The 18,439-nt window shown below is 44.3% G+C and overlaps 1 protein-coding gene across 3 annotated transcripts in view; it reads right to left on the bottom strand.

Moving 5' to 3' along the window:
• Window positions 1-18,439, bottom strand: part of FIRRM (FIGNL1 interacting regulator of recombination and mitosis) — a 737,920-nt gene that overhangs the window by 430,156 nt on the left and 289,325 nt on the right. For all 3 annotated transcript variants that reach the window (XM_073557998.1, XM_073557999.1, XM_073558000.1), the window contains exons 9-10: window positions 7,939-8,019; window positions 3,477-3,541 (exon numbers count right to left, since the gene is read on the bottom strand). In XM_073557998.1, coding sequence (XP_073414099.1) covers window positions 3,477-3,541; window positions 7,939-8,019 — 146 coding nt within the window. The remainder of the gene's footprint in view (window positions 1-3,476; window positions 3,542-7,938; window positions 8,020-18,439) is intronic.

The following is an 18,439-nucleotide window of genomic DNA, read 5'->3' as shown; positions in this document are numbered from 1 at the left end:
TCGGCATTTTAATGCGATCACCGCGACTTAAGTCGCGATGTCGCATTAAAGGGCATGACGTAATATTCCGTCCATGGTAATTAGGTCCATGGTCACATGGACGGAATATTACATCAATTGTAGGTAAGGGGTTAAGGGATACTACCCTGACATATGGACTTACCGCTGGGACCTTCAACCTATGTTAGCCACATCTAGCACTCTTCTATAGTCCTCTGTACCCTGTATTGGATCTGTACCTTTGATTCATTTGGGACTCAACTGACATATTATGCCAATATATTTGTAAAGTGTGGCTTTGACTTTGAGGATTTACATATCTTGATTTGTGGCCTTGTACAGTCATTATACTCTCTTTTCCCTGGCGGTTTCTTTATATGGTGCATATTATGTCCTGGCTTTGAGTGGTTCCAGGTTACTTCTGTTTGTTTCTCAAATACCAACCACTGCATCTATTATTACTATGTTCATTGTTTTTATGTGATCATTAATAAAAGGAATATTTTTTGAGAATTTTTTGAGACATTTTCATGTTATGGGTTATGTAGGGCTGGATGCTCTGCAAATGTGCATTTTCTGACAAGTAAATCTGAGTCTAATAATGTCTCATTAAGCGTCCAGGTTCTGGAGGGTGAAGGAGATATTAACTTCCAGAAAAATCGGAGCATGGTCCGAGAGGGAGATCACATCTATTTTTGCGGATGTTACCAACTGGATGCGTGATGACTGCATGAAGAGACAATCTATTCTATGGTAGCTATTATAGGGAGATGAGAAGAAGGTATAATCTTTAGTCGAAGGGTTCAAGACTCTCCACGTATCGACCAATTTTAAAGATTGCAAATTGAGATGTAATTTCCTCAAGGCTTTTTGTGAAAAAGAAGATTTACCTGATGAGTTGTCAATTAATGGGTTCAGGGAAATATTAAGATCACCTCCCACAATCAGACGATCCTCAGTGAAAAGGCGGAGGGTGTTCAAAACCCTGCCCATCCAACTAATCTGATTAGTATTCGGGGCATATATGTTACATAATGTAACCTTTGTATTTGCCAAGAGGTCTTTGATCATTATGTATCTCCCCTCAGAGTCTGACAGAGTATCGTGTAATGTAAAGGGCATATCCTTTCAGAGAGCTATACTAACACCCTTTTTAGCTGAAGTACCTGTACTGTGATACCATGTTGGGAATCTAGTCCTAGCCACGTCATGTACTCGACCCCTCTTAAAATGTGTTTCTTGCAAGAATAAAACATTAGAGCCTTTGGAATGTAAAAACCTCAGTATTTGCCCCCGTTTACATGGTGAGCCCTTAACATTATAAGAAGCCACTAATATCGTGGCTGACACTTTGTTGTTAATTATACCCCGAGCTTGGGTGAATAAGGGACATCTTTGCATGTGTACATCAACTTATCAACTAAAACAGTGAAAATAACTAAATAACATATATATTCAACAAAACAACCTATCTGCAGCAGAGGGGGGGAGATATAATAGCGTCCCATAGCAGACAGGTCAGATCATTCCATGACTACAGGCGGCGGCCCGTACTGAAGAAAAATATGAGTGAAGCAAATGTTTCAAACAAAGTTAAATATAAAGTTGCCTCCAGTTGAGTCAACTTGTAGGAAAACAAACTCTGAAACGTCAGAGAAATATATAAAGGACAAGACAAGCCAGCGTTTCAGGGTGGTTGTCTCTTCTTGGTAGCAGATCTTGCTTGTTTAGGTGATGGGTGCCTTTTTACCGGTGTCCATTCCCCTTGTCCTACCGGTAGAGGCGGCAGAGACGGGGGGACTGAAGATCCATGTCCAGCGGCAGCCAGGAAGGAACCTCTACCTCAGGAATATTGAAGGACTCCCACATCTTTGGAAGGTCGTCTGTGTGTTTAACAATCATCTGTTTTCCTCCACTGTGTATCGCCAGACCAAATGGAAACAGCCACCTGTAAAAGATTTTGTTGGAGCGAAGGGTATCCAATAGTGGCTTCATGATCCTGTGTTTAGCCAAAGTCAATGGAGCCAGGTCCTGGAACAACTGAAAGGATGCTCCCTCATAAGAAATGGCCCCACCGTCTCGGGAGGTAGACAAGACTGCATGAGTATCAATATAGCTCAGCAAGCCACAAATAACATCCCTCAGGGGATCTGAAGGCTTTGGTTTTGGCCTGAGCGATCGATGAACTGTCTCAATGACCATTTGTTCGCATCTGCCCTGCGGCAATAATAATGCAAAAATTTCTCTGGTTGTTTTTTCTAGTATTTCATTAGAGACACTTTCCGGAATCCCTTTGATCCTAATGTTCTTTCTGCGGCTCCGATTTTCGTGATCTTCTAGAGCGAGAGATGCATTGTTTAGTTGGGTTCTGTGGAATTCCATGTGGTCTCTGATACTCTTAGAGTGAGTTATGAGTAATGATTGAGGAGATTCCAGGGATTCAACTCTACTGCCGATTTGTTGTATGTCTGCTCTCATACCAGATATTTCGTTAACCAGAGGTTTCATTGCTTGTGCCAGGGATTTTTTTAAGAAATGACTTTGAAATCCTGCCAGAGTCTGGCTGAGGAAGATCACTACCTGAGACATCATCGCTCCAGTCTGAATCGCCCATCTGGTCATCTGTGGCAGTATTAGGAAGAGAAGTTTTCGGTGTAGCCCGGGTGGATGAAGATTTATTTTTTTTAAATTTTTCCATCTCGTTTTGTTTGGCTTGATGTAAAACTGGGGCCACGATTTTTCCATGCTCTTTATGAGGCTTAACCATTATATCTATATATAGCGCGCTCTATATGGGTCACCGCACGTGCACGGAAATGACAATTAGAACCACATTGTAAGAGCAGCCGCTTTCATCTTATTTCTTATATCTGGAGACCTAGAGTTCAAAAGAGCATCCGCCCAGGTGGCAGGAATGTCAGTGTAGAAAATTCTGCAGATGTAGAGAGATAGGGAGAATGTCTCCAAGATGGTCTCTAATGCAGACAGAACTTCTGTAGTAATCACACTGGTGCCAACAGTCCCGAGCGCCACAGGGTTAACAGCCGGGGAGTGGTGGATGAGGAGCAAACAAGTAGCGCCAGAAAGGCCAGCAAGATTCGGCTAACCAACAGTTAATTTTAAGCGCTTTTTCCAGGGGCGCTCTGCACTCTGTGGGGGCTCCGGGCAGTGGGGAGGGACAGAGAAGAATTCTGCGTTGTTCTCTCTTTTCCGAGTGCTCTCCTTACAGTAAGCTGACGACCGCAATGGCGCTCAGGGCTCAGACTCTCTACCCTGCACCCGGAGGCAGCCTACCTTCCAACCGGTCCCGGGACCCGCGTCCCCCTGGCTTAAGAGCAAACAAAACTACAGATGGTTATTAAGCCCTACGCGGTTAATTTTCATTGATGCAACATACATTACTGATACATAATGATGAAATGGGAAAAAATGGCAGAGTGGTACTTTAAAAGTAGTCTAATAAAGCATGCACTTACCTATGTATCTGTAGGTACAGCTGATGAAAAGAAACGCAGGATCCTGCTAAAAACTGTATGAATTCCTTTAAAAAACAATAAAAAAGCCTTGTGTTACTGACAATTATCAGTTACTTAGCTACAACGGTTCTTCAATTCTGAAATGTTGCTGAATTAACCATCAATACCTGGTCACTGAAGTTGTTCCTTCACCTTTCTTCTGTGATGCGGTAACCTTTTTTAGGTTGTAGTCGTTGTGACCTGCAGTACCAGGTACAGTCACTATACCTGGTAAACACTAAAGAGACCAATCCCTAGTAGAGGCCATGTTACAGTCCCAGAGTAGCCACTTAGCATTTCCCTTTTCAGAAAACTTCTCTACAGGCTTCTGTAGTCAAACCTCATGGTGGTATCACTCCTCAAAGGTGAACAGTTATGAACAATAATTGGTCACATTGAGAGATTATCTCCCTATGCAGAAAATTTGCAGTTTTCAAGTAATCAATATGGTGTTTTATCCTAATGCTACTTTTTAGATTACATGTGATCCCCATGGAACCCAAGTGTTGGCTACAGTCGTTACTCTGTGACCCAGGTTTCTAAGCTAACATTTCACTCAATGAGGCCCCTTTCACACGTCCTGATATTTCCAGTACCGGAAAAAACGGTACCGGAGATATCAGTGTCCGTGTGTGTAATGCGTGTGGCAACCGTGTGCCGCATCAATAACACACGAATAGTCGCCGGGGAAGAAGTGCTACTGTAAAGCGCTGTTCCCCTGCGGCAGGTGCTGAACGTGGCTCTCATTCTCCCCTGGTCTGCCGGCGATCGGTGCTAGCAGAGAAGAAATAATAAATGAAAAACCTGACGTGGGTTCCCCCTATGTTTTTGAATCAACCAGGCAAAACTCACAGGTGCAGGCTGCTATTCTCAGGCTGGTAAGGGGCCATGGATATGGGCCCCACCAGTCTAAAAATAGCCTGAGAATAGCAGCCCGCACCAGTGAGTTTTGCCGGATTGGTTCAAAAACATAGGAGGAACCCACGTCAAGTTTTTCATTTATTCATTCTCCTCTGATAGCGCCGATCGCTGGCAAAGCAGGGGAGAATGAGAGCCGCATTCAGCACCTGCCGCAGGGGAACAGCGCTTTACAGTAGCACTTCTTCCCCAGCGGCCATTCGTGCACACGGAGGACATCAATGTGTACGGGACGTTTTGCCGTCCGTGGTGACGGCAAAAACCGGACATTTCAGCATGTTTTGCCCACGGACACATGATCCGTGGAAACACACTGACATGCGCACAGACCTATTCATTTGAATACCCGCAGGACTTGAGATAAATATCATGGCTTTTAACCACAATCAAGATGGGTATCTAGGGCTATAATATACAGGCACACCAATTTGCAAAAGGGTTGCCCCATCACCTATTTTTAGCCCATAGGTTCCGTGATATACATTCAAAATAAAGTGCGCTTTGCCCAAGCTCCCCAGGACCAGTGATGCCTGTTGTTGATCAGCTGAATCAGTGACAACTCTGCAGAGAATCACAGCGCTCAGAGGCTCAGCTATTTCTGACGGCATTAGTCAATCAGCTCAGTGATACGCTGCTGTTATGAATGGGTCACCGAGGAGGAAAAAACAAAACAAGCTAAGTCACAGAAAACCAGAGAGGTTGGTAACTATGCAGATTGCAGATCCCTGATCCTAACCACACAACTAGCAGCAGCCGTGGAGCGTTCCTACGATGAACCTAGACGTTTCGTCACAGCCGGAGGACTAAATAAGCCTAAAGCAAGAAAAGGGGAAAACTAACTGCCCCAGAGCAGACCCCAAAAGGAAAGACAGCCCGCACACATGTATTGACAGTGAAACAAGATGAAAACACAAACACAGGCAGGAAAATAGGCTGAGCAAACGATGGGGCCCAAACTAACTAGAAAGGATAGGAAAGGAAAGACACTATCTGCTGTCTGCCAAAAACCCTACAAAAATAATGTCCAACACTTCTGATAACAAAATTAACCCTGAAGTCACTAGACTTCTCCCACTATATCAGCACTCTGAAATATTCTGAGACAGAGCAAAAAGAGGCCAATCTAATAAGGGACAAAAAGCAAATTGGCAAATACAGATAAATAAGAGTGGAAATTCAGCACAGCCCCAGCCGGGGATGGCTGACCACACAAAAAACTGAATAGACCAACAAAATCAAGTGTGAACATTAGCAGAAAAACTTAGCTTGAGCTGACTGGAACAGAGCTGAGAACCAAGACCTGAGAAGCCAGAAGGAATCACCAGCACCAGAATAGGGCGTCTGCTGTCTTAAATCCAGTCTGAGATTCCTCAGGTCCAATCGTCATCCTCCTTATCAGGTGGCAGATCTCCACTGATTAAATCAGCCTCACTACCTCCTGTTACCACCAGAAGGAGCCTGGAAGGAGAACTCACAACTGATAGACCAGAAAATGAACTCACAACACGCTGCGCTGGTAAAGTCATGTCAACAACACAGCAAACAGCAAAGACCGTGGTAGTGGTGGAGATACAGTCTTGGACCTGGGAAGGGTAAGTAAAGGTCAGGCTGATATCATATAGGTCTCTGAGAATGTGGGATAAAAATTGGTGAAGGGGCACTACCTCATTAAACTGACTTCACCTGGGATGTGCAGTTTGATATTCCACAATGTGGATTAGCAGTAGTAATTGTGGGCTAGTCTGCATGTCGCATCTCTGGCTTTTCTGAACAGAATCCACCTCAGTATTTGACCTGTCACTTGCTTTGTGTCCAGGACACAGATTTTAAATCCTTCCAAAAACATTAACATCATATGTAACATATTACTCCTATATACTATGCACATATGCAGTATATTGCTCTATATGGTACACACATATACAGATCCAGTGTACGCAAAAAATGACATGTGAACAGGGCCTTACATCATGGAATCTACTGGAAGGCAGAAATGCCTATTACCTGCTGCTCACGTAAACCATTAATGAAGACCGTCCTACAAACAGGCCTAGTACTGCTATAGCACTGTCACATTACTCCCTGATGAATCCACAGAAAGTCGCGATACATGTTGGGTAAGTCAACCCTGCCATGGCTTATTGGCTTTTAGGTTATTCTAGATTTGTTAATAAATGCCATATTACTGCACCTGCTCTTGGTATGAGCACCATCAGCTAAACAGGATATGGATACTATACCCTAAGGCCTCTTTCACACTTCCGTTTTTTTACAATCAGTCACAATCCGCCAGGTTTTGAAAAAAAACGGATCCTCAATTTTTTTTTGAGGATCCGTTTTTTTCCCATTGACTTGCATTAATGGCGGATTGTGACGGATTGCTGTCCGTTGCATCAGTTTTTTGTGAGGATCCGCCAAAAGTTGCTGTCCATCACCATCCTCAAAGATTTCAGAACGGAGCTTGTAACGTTTTTTTCTCTGACACTCATTTAACCCGAAATTCTTTCTGGCTGCCGGACAAAAATAAAAAATCACTCTCTCTCTCTCTCTCCTCTTCCCGGCCAGCGATTCCTTTAAATTTCTTCATTTTCAGGATCCATCTGAAAACGGATCCTGTGCCATCAGTTTAGAACGGATCCGCTTGTCCGCCTTTTTGGCGGATTATAACTGATGCAAAAAACTGAAGTGTGAAAGAGGCCTAATACATTTTGGATTTTTTTCACCTTTTGTCATTATCTTCTTTTCCTGGTAAGCCTCGATCTTATTTTGTGATTGTCCTGTTTGCCCAATATTTTTGACAAGGACTGGTTGTTATACACACATCCTATACACAAAAATCATGATCTCACTTATAAGTACACTTACCAGGGCTGAATATCATGCAGAGCCTCCTGGAGCAGCAGAGTGTTTCCCCCACCCATCCCAACACCACGGCCATAACCTGTCCGAAAAGTCACTGGTCGACAGGAATAAAACACTGTGACCTGAGCTTCCGTCTGCACTGCCTGGATCTGCAAAAGCTGAAGCGGGCCTTCTTCTACAACCTTTGTTGTTCTGTCCCGACTGCTTCCAGTGACTAAAGGAGCAGATGTGGTTTATAGCCAGTAATCATTGTGTGATGCGGCCACCTTCTGGCCAAAATAATTAGTATGCTTTCTAAGATTTCTGACAACGGACCCTCACATCAGCTTCTATCCCTGAGCTTAACCAACTGCACAGGCTGTTTGTCCACCCCTGGCTCCTGCAATCTTTAAACATCAATTATTTATTTTAATATCTCTTAGATATTTATAATATGTTTCTCTTTACTATCTCAATACTATTTTACGTAAACTTTGAGACCCTTTTAGAATTAGAACTTTTAGGAAGACTTTAGGGAGCTATAGAGCTCAATGCGACTGGCCAAATGCTGATGTCTTCGCCTGGAGCTTCACATTAATCAAAGTTGCAGTGCATGTTCACATTCACATTACATACCTCTGTGAGCTAGAAGTAAGAAGCTTACCTTGGTGTAGTGCACAAGGGAGTTGGCAAAGAAACGGCACAGCTTTACAGTTTTCTGGAATAACCTCTGGTCTGTAATCTCCTACCAAAATAAAAAAAGATTTTGTGCAAAATGACATATTTGCAGCCAATTACCTGAGTAAGCACACCGTACAAGATAAAAAGAATAACATAATTTGCACCAAATCATTAGCGTACCCCTATTAGCACCGCCTCTCCATATTTATCATATGCTGCACCTGAATGATAAAGTTGGCGCAAATTCTGCCAGCTCAACTTTAAAATGGTAGTCCCCTTCCCAAAAGCCTATATGACCAGTGTGTCAAATGTAGAGTAGAATTTTTCTGGTGCTAATTAGGGCTTTCTGTAAGGTAAAGCGGTGGTGATAAATGTATTCCACTCCTTTTTAACCCCTTCATGACCCAGCCTATTTTGACCTTAATGACCTGGCCATTTTTTGGAATTCTGACCAGTGTCCCTTTATGAGGTAATAACTCTGGAACGCTTCAACGCATCCTAGCGATTCTGAGATTGTTTTTTCATGACACATTGGGCTTCATGTTAGTGGTAAATTTAGGTCGATAATTTTTGCATTTATTTGTGAAAAAAATCAGAAATTTGGCGAAAATTTTGAAAATTTCACAATTTTCAAATTTTGAATTTTTATTCTGTTAAACTAGAGAGTTATGTGACACAAAATAGTTACTAAATAACATTTCCCACATGTCTACTTTACGTCAGCAAAATTTTGGAAACAAATTTTTTTTTGTTAGGAAGTAATAAGGGTTAAAAGTTGACCAGCGATTTCTCATTTTTACAACAAAATTTACAAAACCATTTTTTTTTAGGGACCACCTCACATTTGAAGTCACTTTGAGGGGTCTATACGGCAGAAAATACCCAAAAGTGACACCATTCTAAAAACTGCACCCCTCAAGCTACTCAAAACTACATTCAAGAAGATTATTAACCCTTCAGGTGCTTCACAGGAACTAAAGCAACGTGGAAGGAAAAAATGGACATTTTAATTTTTCCAACACAAATTTTCATTTAGCATCATTTTTTTTTCATTTTCACATGGGCAACAGGATAAATTGGATCCTAAAATTTGTTGGGAAATTTCTCCTGAGTACACCGATACCTCATATGTGGTCATAAACCACTGTTTCTGCACACGGCAGGGCTCAGAAGGGAAGGAGCACATTTGACTTTTTGAATAGAAAATATGCTGGAATATTTAGCGCTTGCCATGTCACGTTTGGAGAGTCGCTGTGTGCCTAAACACTGGAGCTTCCCCACAAGTGACCCCATTTTGGAAACTAGACCCCCCAAGGAACTTATCTAGAAGCATAGTGATCACTTTGAACTCCCAGGTGCTTCACAAATTGATCCGTAAAAAAAAAAAAAAAAGGACTTTTTTTTCCACAAAAATTCTTTTTTAGCCTCAGTTTTTTCATTTTCACATGGGCAACAGGAACAATGGATCCTAAAATTTGATGGGCAATTTCTCCTGAGCACACCAATACCTCATATGTGCTCATAAACCACTGTTTGGGCGCACGGCAGGGCCCGGAAGGGAAGGAGCGCCATTTGACTTTTTGAATGGAAAATTAGCTCCAATCATTATTGGACACCATGTCTCGTTTGGAGAGCCCCTGTGTACCTAAACATTGGCGCTCCCACACAAGTGACACCATTTTGGAAACTAGACCCCTTAAGGAACTTATCTAGATGTGTAGTGAGCACTTTGAACCCCCAAGTGCTTCACAAAAGTTTATAATGTAGAGCAGTGAAAATAAAAAATCTTTTTCCTCAAAAATGATTTTTTAGCACGCTATTTTTTATTTTCACAAGGGTAACAGGAGAAATTGAACAACAAAAGTTGTTGTCCAGTTTGTCCTGAGTACGCTGGTACTCCATATGTGGGGGGGGGGGAACCACTGTTTGGGTGCACAGCAGGGCTCAGAAGGGAAAAAGCGCCATTTGACTTTTTGAAATTAAAATTAGCTCCAATCGTTAGCGGACACCATGTCGTATTTGGAGATCCCCTGTGTGCCTAAACTTTGGAGCTCCCCCATAAATGACCCCATTTTGGAAACTAGACCCCCAAGGAACTTATCTAGATGCATAGTGAGCACTTTGAACCCCCAGGTGCTTCACAGAAGTTTATAACGCAGAGCCATGAAAATAAAAAAAAAAATTTTCCTAAAAAAAAATATTTTTCAGTCCGCAATTTTTTATTTTAACAAGGGTAACAGGATAAATTGGACCCCAAAAATTGTTGTCCAGTTTTTCCTGAGTACGCTGATACCCCATATGTGGGGGATAACCACTGTTTGGGCACACGTCAGGGCTCGGAAGTGAAGTAGTGACATTTTGAAATGCAGACTTTGATGGAATGGTCTGTGGGCATCATGATACATTTGCAGAGCCCCTGATGTACCTAAACTGTGGAAACCCCCACAAGTGACCCCATTTTGGAAACTAGACCCCATAAGGAACTTGCCTAGATGTGTGGTGAGCACCTTGAACCTCCAAGTGCTTCACAGAAGATTAGAACGCAGAGCCATGAAAATAAAAAATCATTTTTTCCCTCAAAAAATGATTTTTTAGCTCGCAATTGTTTATTTTCACAAGGGTAACAGGAGAAATTGGACCCCAAAGGTTGTTGTCTAGTTTGTCCTGAGTACGCTGGTACTCCATATGTGGGGGGGTACCATTGTTTGGGCACACGTCAGGGCTCGGAATGGAAGTAGTGACGTTTTGAAATGCAGACTTTGATGGAATAATCTGTGGGCGTCATTACGTTTGCAGAGCCCCGATGTGCCTAAACAGTGGAAACCCCCCACAAGTGACCCCATTTTGGAAATTAGACCTTCCAAGGAACTCATGTAGATGTGTTGTGAGCACTTTGAACCCCCAAGTGCTTCACAGAAGTTTATAATGCAGAGACGTGAAAATGAAAAAATCATTTATTTTCCACAAAAATAATTTTTTAGCCCCCAATTTTTTATTTTCCCAAGGGTAACAGGAGAAATGAGTCCCCAAAAGTTGTTGTGCAATTTTTCCTGAGTATGCGGATACCCCATATGTTGGGGTAAACCACTGTTTGGGCACACGTCGGGGCTTGGAAGGGAGGGAGCACCGTTTGACTTTTTGAACGCAAAATTGTCTGGAATCAATGGTTGCACCATGTCGCGTTTGGAGACCCCCTGATGTGCCTAAACAGTGGAAACCCATCAATTCTAACTTCAACCCTAACCCCAACACACTCCTAACCACAGCAGTAACCCCAACACATCCCTAATCCTAATCCCAACCATAACCCTAACTCCAACCCTAACCCTAATTCCAACCCTAACCTTAATGGAAAAATAAAAATATTTTCTTTATTTTATTAGTTGTGCCTACCTATGGGGGTGATAATTGGGGGGTTTATTTACTTTTTATTTCATTTTGATCACTGTGAGAGTGATCAAAATGAAAGAATGGAATCTGCAGCAGGCAAATTCGGGCGGGCGCACTGTGCATGCGCCCGCCATTTTCCAAGATGGCCGGACCCGCGGGACACCGGGAGCGACAGGGGGACACAAAAGGTACCGGGGCAGTGAGGGGGGATCGGAAGCTGGCGGGGAGCGGAGGGAATGGGAGGGGGGGCAGATGATGACAGCGGCGGCAGATCGCCGCTGTCATTCAGTGGCGGGGGGCGATTGCCGGTGGGGGGGGTCGAATCGGTGTCTCCAGCCATGTCCGATGCTACTGCAGCATCGGCCATGGCTGGATTGTAATATTTCAGCAATTTTCATTGTTTCACTTTTAACAGCCAATCAGAGTGATCCTAACCACATGGGTGCAAAGTCACCCCCCCCGGGCTTCACTGCATGTTGTTCTGTATCTGCGGGTCGGGTGACATTTCAATGACCCCGGTCACCCGACCCGCAGGAACGCTATTTACAGCATGGGCATGACTTTTCATGACGCCTACTTAGGAGTCATGGGTCATGAAGGGGTTAAAGGCCTCTACAACCAGTCTAGAATATGCGGTTTTTATGTAGAAACGTATTCAGAAATGTCATACATTGCAGCAAAAGGTTAATCACATCCCTTTTCACATTTTGAAGTAGGTACTAATAAAATAGTATAAATAGTATAACAGATAGTAAAACACTATGGAATTTGGCTTATTTTCTAGTTCTTTTAGTTAGGCTGAAGTTATCAGAAACTACAAAATAAACAATCAATATTACTGGAACCCCTTAGTGACAGAGCCAATTATGACATTAACCCCTTAAGCCCCAAAGGTGGTTTGCACATTAATGACCGGGCCATTTTTTACAATTCTGACCACTGTCCCTTTATGAGGTCATAACTCTGGAACGCTTCAACGGATCTAGGCGAATCTGAGACTGTTTTCTTGTGACATATTGTACTTCATGTTAGTGGTAAAATTTAATTCATATAACTTGCGTTTAATTGTGAAAAAAACGGAAATATGGAAAAAAATTTGAAAATATTGCAATTTTCAAACTTTGAATTTTTATGCCCTTAAAATAGAGAAATATGTGACACAAAGTAATTAATAAATAACATTTCTCACATGTCTACTTTACATCAGCACAATTTTGGAAACAAAATTTTTTTTCATTAGGAAGTTATAAGGGTTAAAAGTTGACCAGCGATTTCTCATTTTTACAACAAAATTTACAAAACCATTTTTTTTTAGGGACCACCTCACATTCAAAGTCAGTTTGAGGGGTCTATATGGCAGAAAATACCCAAAAGTGACACCATTCTAAAAACTGCACCCCTCAAGCTACTCAAAACTACGTTCAAGAAGATTATTAACCCTTCAGGTGTTTCACAGGAGCAGAAGCAACGTGGAAGGAAAAAATTAACATTTAACTTTTTAGTCACAAAAATGATATTTTAGCAACATTTTTTTTATTTTCCCAAGGATAAAAGGAGAAATTGGACCCCAAAAGTTGTTGTCCAATTTGTCCTGAGTACGCTGATACCCCATATGTGGGGAGGAACCACTGTTTTAGCGCATGGCAGGGCTCATAAGGGAAGGAGTGCCGTTTGACTTTTTCAACCTAAAATTGGCTGAAATTGAGATCGGACGCCATGTTCCGTTTGGAGAGCCCATGATACACCTAAACAGTGGAAACCCCCCACAAGTGACCCCATTTTGGAAACTAGACCCCCTAAGGAACTCATCTAGATGTGTGGTGAGCACTTTGAACCCCCAAGGGCTTCACAGAAGTTTATAACGCCCGGGCGTAAAAATAAACAATCATACTTTTTCCACAAACATGATGGTTTAGTCCCCAATTTGTTATTTTCCCAAGGGTATCAGGAGAAATTGGACCCCAAAAGTTGTTGTCCAATTTGTCCTGAGTGCGCTGATACTCCATATGTGGGGGAGAAACACTGTTTGTGCACACGGCAGGGCTCGGAAGGGAAAGAACGCCGTTTGACATTTTCAACCTAAAATTGGCTGAAATTGAAATCTGATACCATGTTTCGTTTGGAGAGCCCATGATATGCCTAAACAGTGGAAACCCCCCACAAGTGACCCCATTTTGGAAACTAGACCCCCTAAGGAACTTATCTAGATGTGTGGTGAGCACTTTGAACCCCAAGTGTTTCGCTAAAGCTTATAATACCCAGGCGTGAAAAAAAATATTAAATTTTTTTTCCACAAAAATGATCTCTTAGTCCCCAATTTGTTATTTTTCCAAGAGTATCATGAGAAATTGGACCCCAAAAGTTGTTGTCCAATTTGTCCTGAGTGCGCTAATACCCCATATGTGGGGGAGAAACACTGTTTGGGCAAACGGCAGGGCTCGAAAGGGAAGTAATGATATTTTGGAATGCAGACTTTGATAGAATGGTCTGCGGGCGTCATGTTCTTTTGCAGAGCCCCTGATGTACCTAAACAGTGGAAACCCCCCATAAGTGACCCTATTTTGGAAACTAGACCCCCTAAGGAACTTATCTAGATGTGTGGTGAGCACTTTGAACCCACAAGTGTTTTGCTAAAGTTTATAATGCCCAGGCGTGAAAATATAAAATCCTACTTTGTTTCCACATAAATTATTTTTAGTCCCCAATTTTTAATTTTCCCAAGAGTAACAGGAGAAATTGGACCCCCAAAGATGTTGTCCAATTTGACCTGAGTACGCTGGTACCCCACATGTGGGAAAAAACTGTTTAGGCACATGTCGGGGCTCGAAAGGGAAGTAGTGACGTTTTGGAATGCAGAATTTGATGGGTCTGCTGGCGTTATGTTCCGTTTGCAGAGCCCCTGATGTGCCTAAACAGGAAAAAAACCCACATGAGACATCATTTTGTATACTGGACCCCCAAAGAACAAATCTAGATGTGCCCCCAACTACACTAATGTAAATTAGTAGTGCATGGAGGTGTGGTACAATTTGAAGCAATCCTTCATACACAGGCCAGGTTTTTCGGGGCAGGTGTCGCACTGGTAAATGGTGTCCTTGCGTATTCCCTTTTTGTAACATACTCGGCACCTTTTTTGCGGCTTTCCTTTTCTACCAGTTGGCGGGACCACCCCCTGAAAATGCTGACCTGGTACGATACGAGCACCTTCAGTTCCGGAAGTACTGGGACCCGCTCCTTCCTGAGCGCCAAACATCAGGGCCTTAACCACTACCTCCTGGAAATGAAGGTACGACGTATCGGTGGGGTGTGCACATTGTGACAGCAGGAATGCGTTGAGCATTGCCATTTGTACGATGTGCACGGCCAGCTTTTTGTACCACGCCCTTGCCTTTCTGAGAGCATTGTACGGATGGAGGTATTGATCGGAGAGATCAACGCCCCCATGTTTTTGTTGTACCCCACTACACAGGTCGGTTTTCTGACCTGTGTGGAGGTACCCCGTACAGTGCAGAGGGTGCTGCCATCACCGTGTATGGTGGTCAAGAGATGGACATCCCTCTTGTACTTGACCACCAGCAGGTGGTCGCTACATTGGGCTCTGCTCACACCTTTTCTGAGCATCTGCCCAAGTAGTGTCTTCGGAAGGCCTCTCTGATTTTTGCGGACAGTACCGCAGGCTGCGGTACCTCGCGCAGAGAGGGATTTGTAGAGTGGGATGCTGGTAAGAAAGTTATCAGTGTAGAGGTGCTAACCTTTATCCAGCAGTGGGCGAATCAAATCCCACACAATTTTCCCACTCACTCCCAGGACAGGGGGACACTCAGGGGGTTCAATCCTGGTGTCCTTTCCTTCGTAGACTCTAAACCTGTGAGTGTACCCTGAGGTACTCTCACACAGCTTATAGAGTTTGATTCCGTACCTGGCCCTCTTACTGGGCAGGTATTGACGGAATCCGAGCCTTCCCTTGAAATGGACCAAGGACTCATCCACGCTGATGTTCCTTTGGGGCACGTACACTTCAGCAAACTTTTTGTTGAAGTGTTCGATGACCGGCCGAACTTTGAACAGACGGTCAAAGTTGGGGTCATCTCGTGCGGGACACAGTGCATTATCAGTATAATGCAGAAACTTGTGGATGGCCTCAAAACGCGTCCGGACCATGACCATTCGGAACACTGGAGTGTTGTATAAAATATCAACACTCCAATATTGCCGAATTTCCGGCTTCTTCAGTATCCCCATGTGGAGGACCAGGCCCCAAAACTGAATCATTTCAACTGCGTCCACAGGAGACCAGTTGGAATATGTTGAAATCGGGTTTTCCGCCAAAAATTGACAAGCGCACAAATTAGTTTGCTCCACCATGAGGTTAACAAAATCCTCAGAGAAAAAGACTTTGAAAAAGTCTATTTCTGTGAGGCTGGCGGTGTCAAACTTGATTTCTGATTCTGCCACAAAATCAGGAATCAGTGGCTCGTAATTTTCGGGTGGCGAAGTCCATACAGGGTCTACTGAATCAGCTTCGGGCATGGTGGGCGCTGCCTCATCTTCTGTCCTGGAGCGTCTGCGTGGCGGTTCCGCAGGACCCGAGGAGGAAGATGAGGAGGGGGAAGAGGATGAAGAATCCGAAAAATAAAGAAAAGTCGGATCGTCATCCTCGCTATCAGTGTCGGAGGCAAGGTAAGAATATGCCTCCTCCATTGAATAGCGCTGTTGGGACGAACGCGATGGGCGGGACATTTTTTGTGAAAGTGGTGTTTGGGTGTACTTTATTTACAACTATGTGTAGGTGTGGGGGGGCTAGTGATTGGTGCACACTATCCTGTAAAGAAAAAGCTAAAAGAAAAAAGGAAATGGGGAGAAAAATACCTGTGAAAAGTCTAAATCAGCAGGCTCTATCTCTGATAAGTGAACGGCGTCACTTATCAAAGTTCAGTGGCAGCTGCTGGGTCTTCTTACAGGTGTGGTGCAAGGGGGGTGAAAAAAACGAAATCAGCAGGCACAAGCTCTGATAAGTGAACTATGTCACTTATCACAGTTTGGCGGCTGTGCGATGTGAATAAGGAGTTGGCGCTAAGGGGGCTGTAAATGTGCGCACAGAGGCGGCGCAAAGGGGGATGGAGGGGGTAAAAAGTGGGGGAAGGGGGGATGAAGAGAGATCGGACAGGGATCAGGGATTAGCACTTACACTTGTAGATAGGTGGCGCAAAGAGGGGGTGGAAAAAAAAGGAAATCAGCAGGCACAAGCTATGATAAGTGAACTATGTCACTTATCACAGTTTGGCGGCTGTGGGATGCGAATACGGAGTGGCGCAAAGGGGGCTGCTAAATTTGGGCAGAGGCGACGCAAAGGGGGATTGAGGGGGTAAAAAGAGGGGGAAGGGGGAAGGGTGGGGATGAAGAGAGATCGGACAGGGATTAGCACTTACGCTTGTAGTCAGGTGGCGCAAAGAGGGGGTGAAAAAAAAAAGGAAATCAGCAAGCACAAGCTATGAAAAGTGAACTATGTCAACTTATCAAAGTTTGGCGGCTGTAGGATGCGAATATGGAGCTGGCGCAAAGGGGGCTGCGTCACCAATCAACGCTCGGCGGCTGCTAAATGTGCGCACGGAGGTGGGGCAAAGGGGGGGGTGGAGGGGGGTAAAAAGAGGGGGTAGGGGGAAGGGGGATTGGGGGGATGAAGCTAGATTGGGCAGGGATCGGGGATCAGGCAATACTTACAGTTGTAGGGTTTTCTTTCTTTAGCAGGTATTGTGATGCTACAAGCTGCTGTGGCACCACAATACCCAGCACACCAGGAGATCCAAACGTATGACCGCTCTCTAGGGAATCCTCAGCTAGTGTGAGGACCCCCTGCAGAGTTGTCATACAGGTCACAGGCAGGTCAGGGGCAGGTCACAGAGCGGTCACATCGCTGCTGTGACCTGCCATTGGTGGAATCGAATGATAATATCGATCCACCAATCCCTGCACTGCCTGGTGACCATGGCAACCACCTAGGATCGGAGCTCACAGCTCTGATTCAAAGGCAGGTCATGCCCAGGTCATCAGGAGGGCACAGAGCAGTCACAGAGTGACTGCTGCTGTGTCCTGTGGTTGGCGCGATCGCCGATCTAATCGATTGCGCCAACCAGCTTCTGCAGGTCCTACTGGGCCTGTATCAGGTCCCTGCCTAGGATCGGTGCTAATACAGCACCGATCCGACCGATACTGGCAGGGCAGAGTGGCGCCATAGTGCCGCTCTGCCCTGCGATTGGCGCAATCGATGCGATCGGATTGGGGGGGTTTTGCCGGTGCCTGGCGTTGCCAGGCATCGGATCCAGGATGCAATCGGATTGGGGGGTGTTGCCAGGCATCGGATCCAGGATCGAGTACATCGGTACTCGATCCCAGCCTAGCACATCATTGTTTCAGCCGCGCCGACTGGCTGAAACAATGAGAAGCGCTGTGATTGGCCGTTTCGATTTCAACAGCCAATCACAGCGATCGGGAGGAAGGGAGGGCAGCGACAGACCCCTGGATGCCGAGGCCATCTACCATAAGGTAGGATGGCGTCGGAATTTTAATGCGATCATCGCGACTGAAGTCGCGATGTCGCATTAAATGCCATGACGTACTATCCCGTCCCTGGAAATTAAGTCCCAGGGCACATGGACGGGATAGTACGTCTCATGGCAGAAAGGGGTTAATGACCAAGCCAAATTTTTGAATTCTGACCACTGTCACTTTATGAGGTTATAACTCTGGAACGCATAAACGGATCCTGCTGATTCTGAGACTGTTTTTTCAGGACACATTGTACTTCATTGTGTGCATAATTTTCCCAGCAATATGCATTCCTGAAGGATGATGATGGAACTCGATATTCTGACTCAAGGATCAGCTTTATTTCAAACTAGAACACAACCAGTTTCAACTTCTTAGAGTCTTCCGCAGGTATAATGTCATGCATATAAACAGATCTATCGGAACACGTTTTCTAGCAGATATCCCTGCATGTCATTTTGGGTGGGGGCTGAAAGATCTTTTTTTCAGACACACCCAGATATGCAGGATTTTGCACTCTGAGGGAAAATAAAAGACAATATAAAATA

This window comes from Dendrobates tinctorius, unplaced genomic scaffold (genome assembly GCF_039654945.1).
Source record: "Dendrobates tinctorius isolate UK_male_01 unplaced genomic scaffold, ASM3965494v1 ptg000012l, whole genome shotgun sequence".
NCBI lineage: Eukaryota > Metazoa > Chordata > Amphibia > Anura > Dendrobatidae > Dendrobates > Dendrobates tinctorius.
This window is presented reverse-complemented; position numbering and strand designations above follow the sequence as displayed.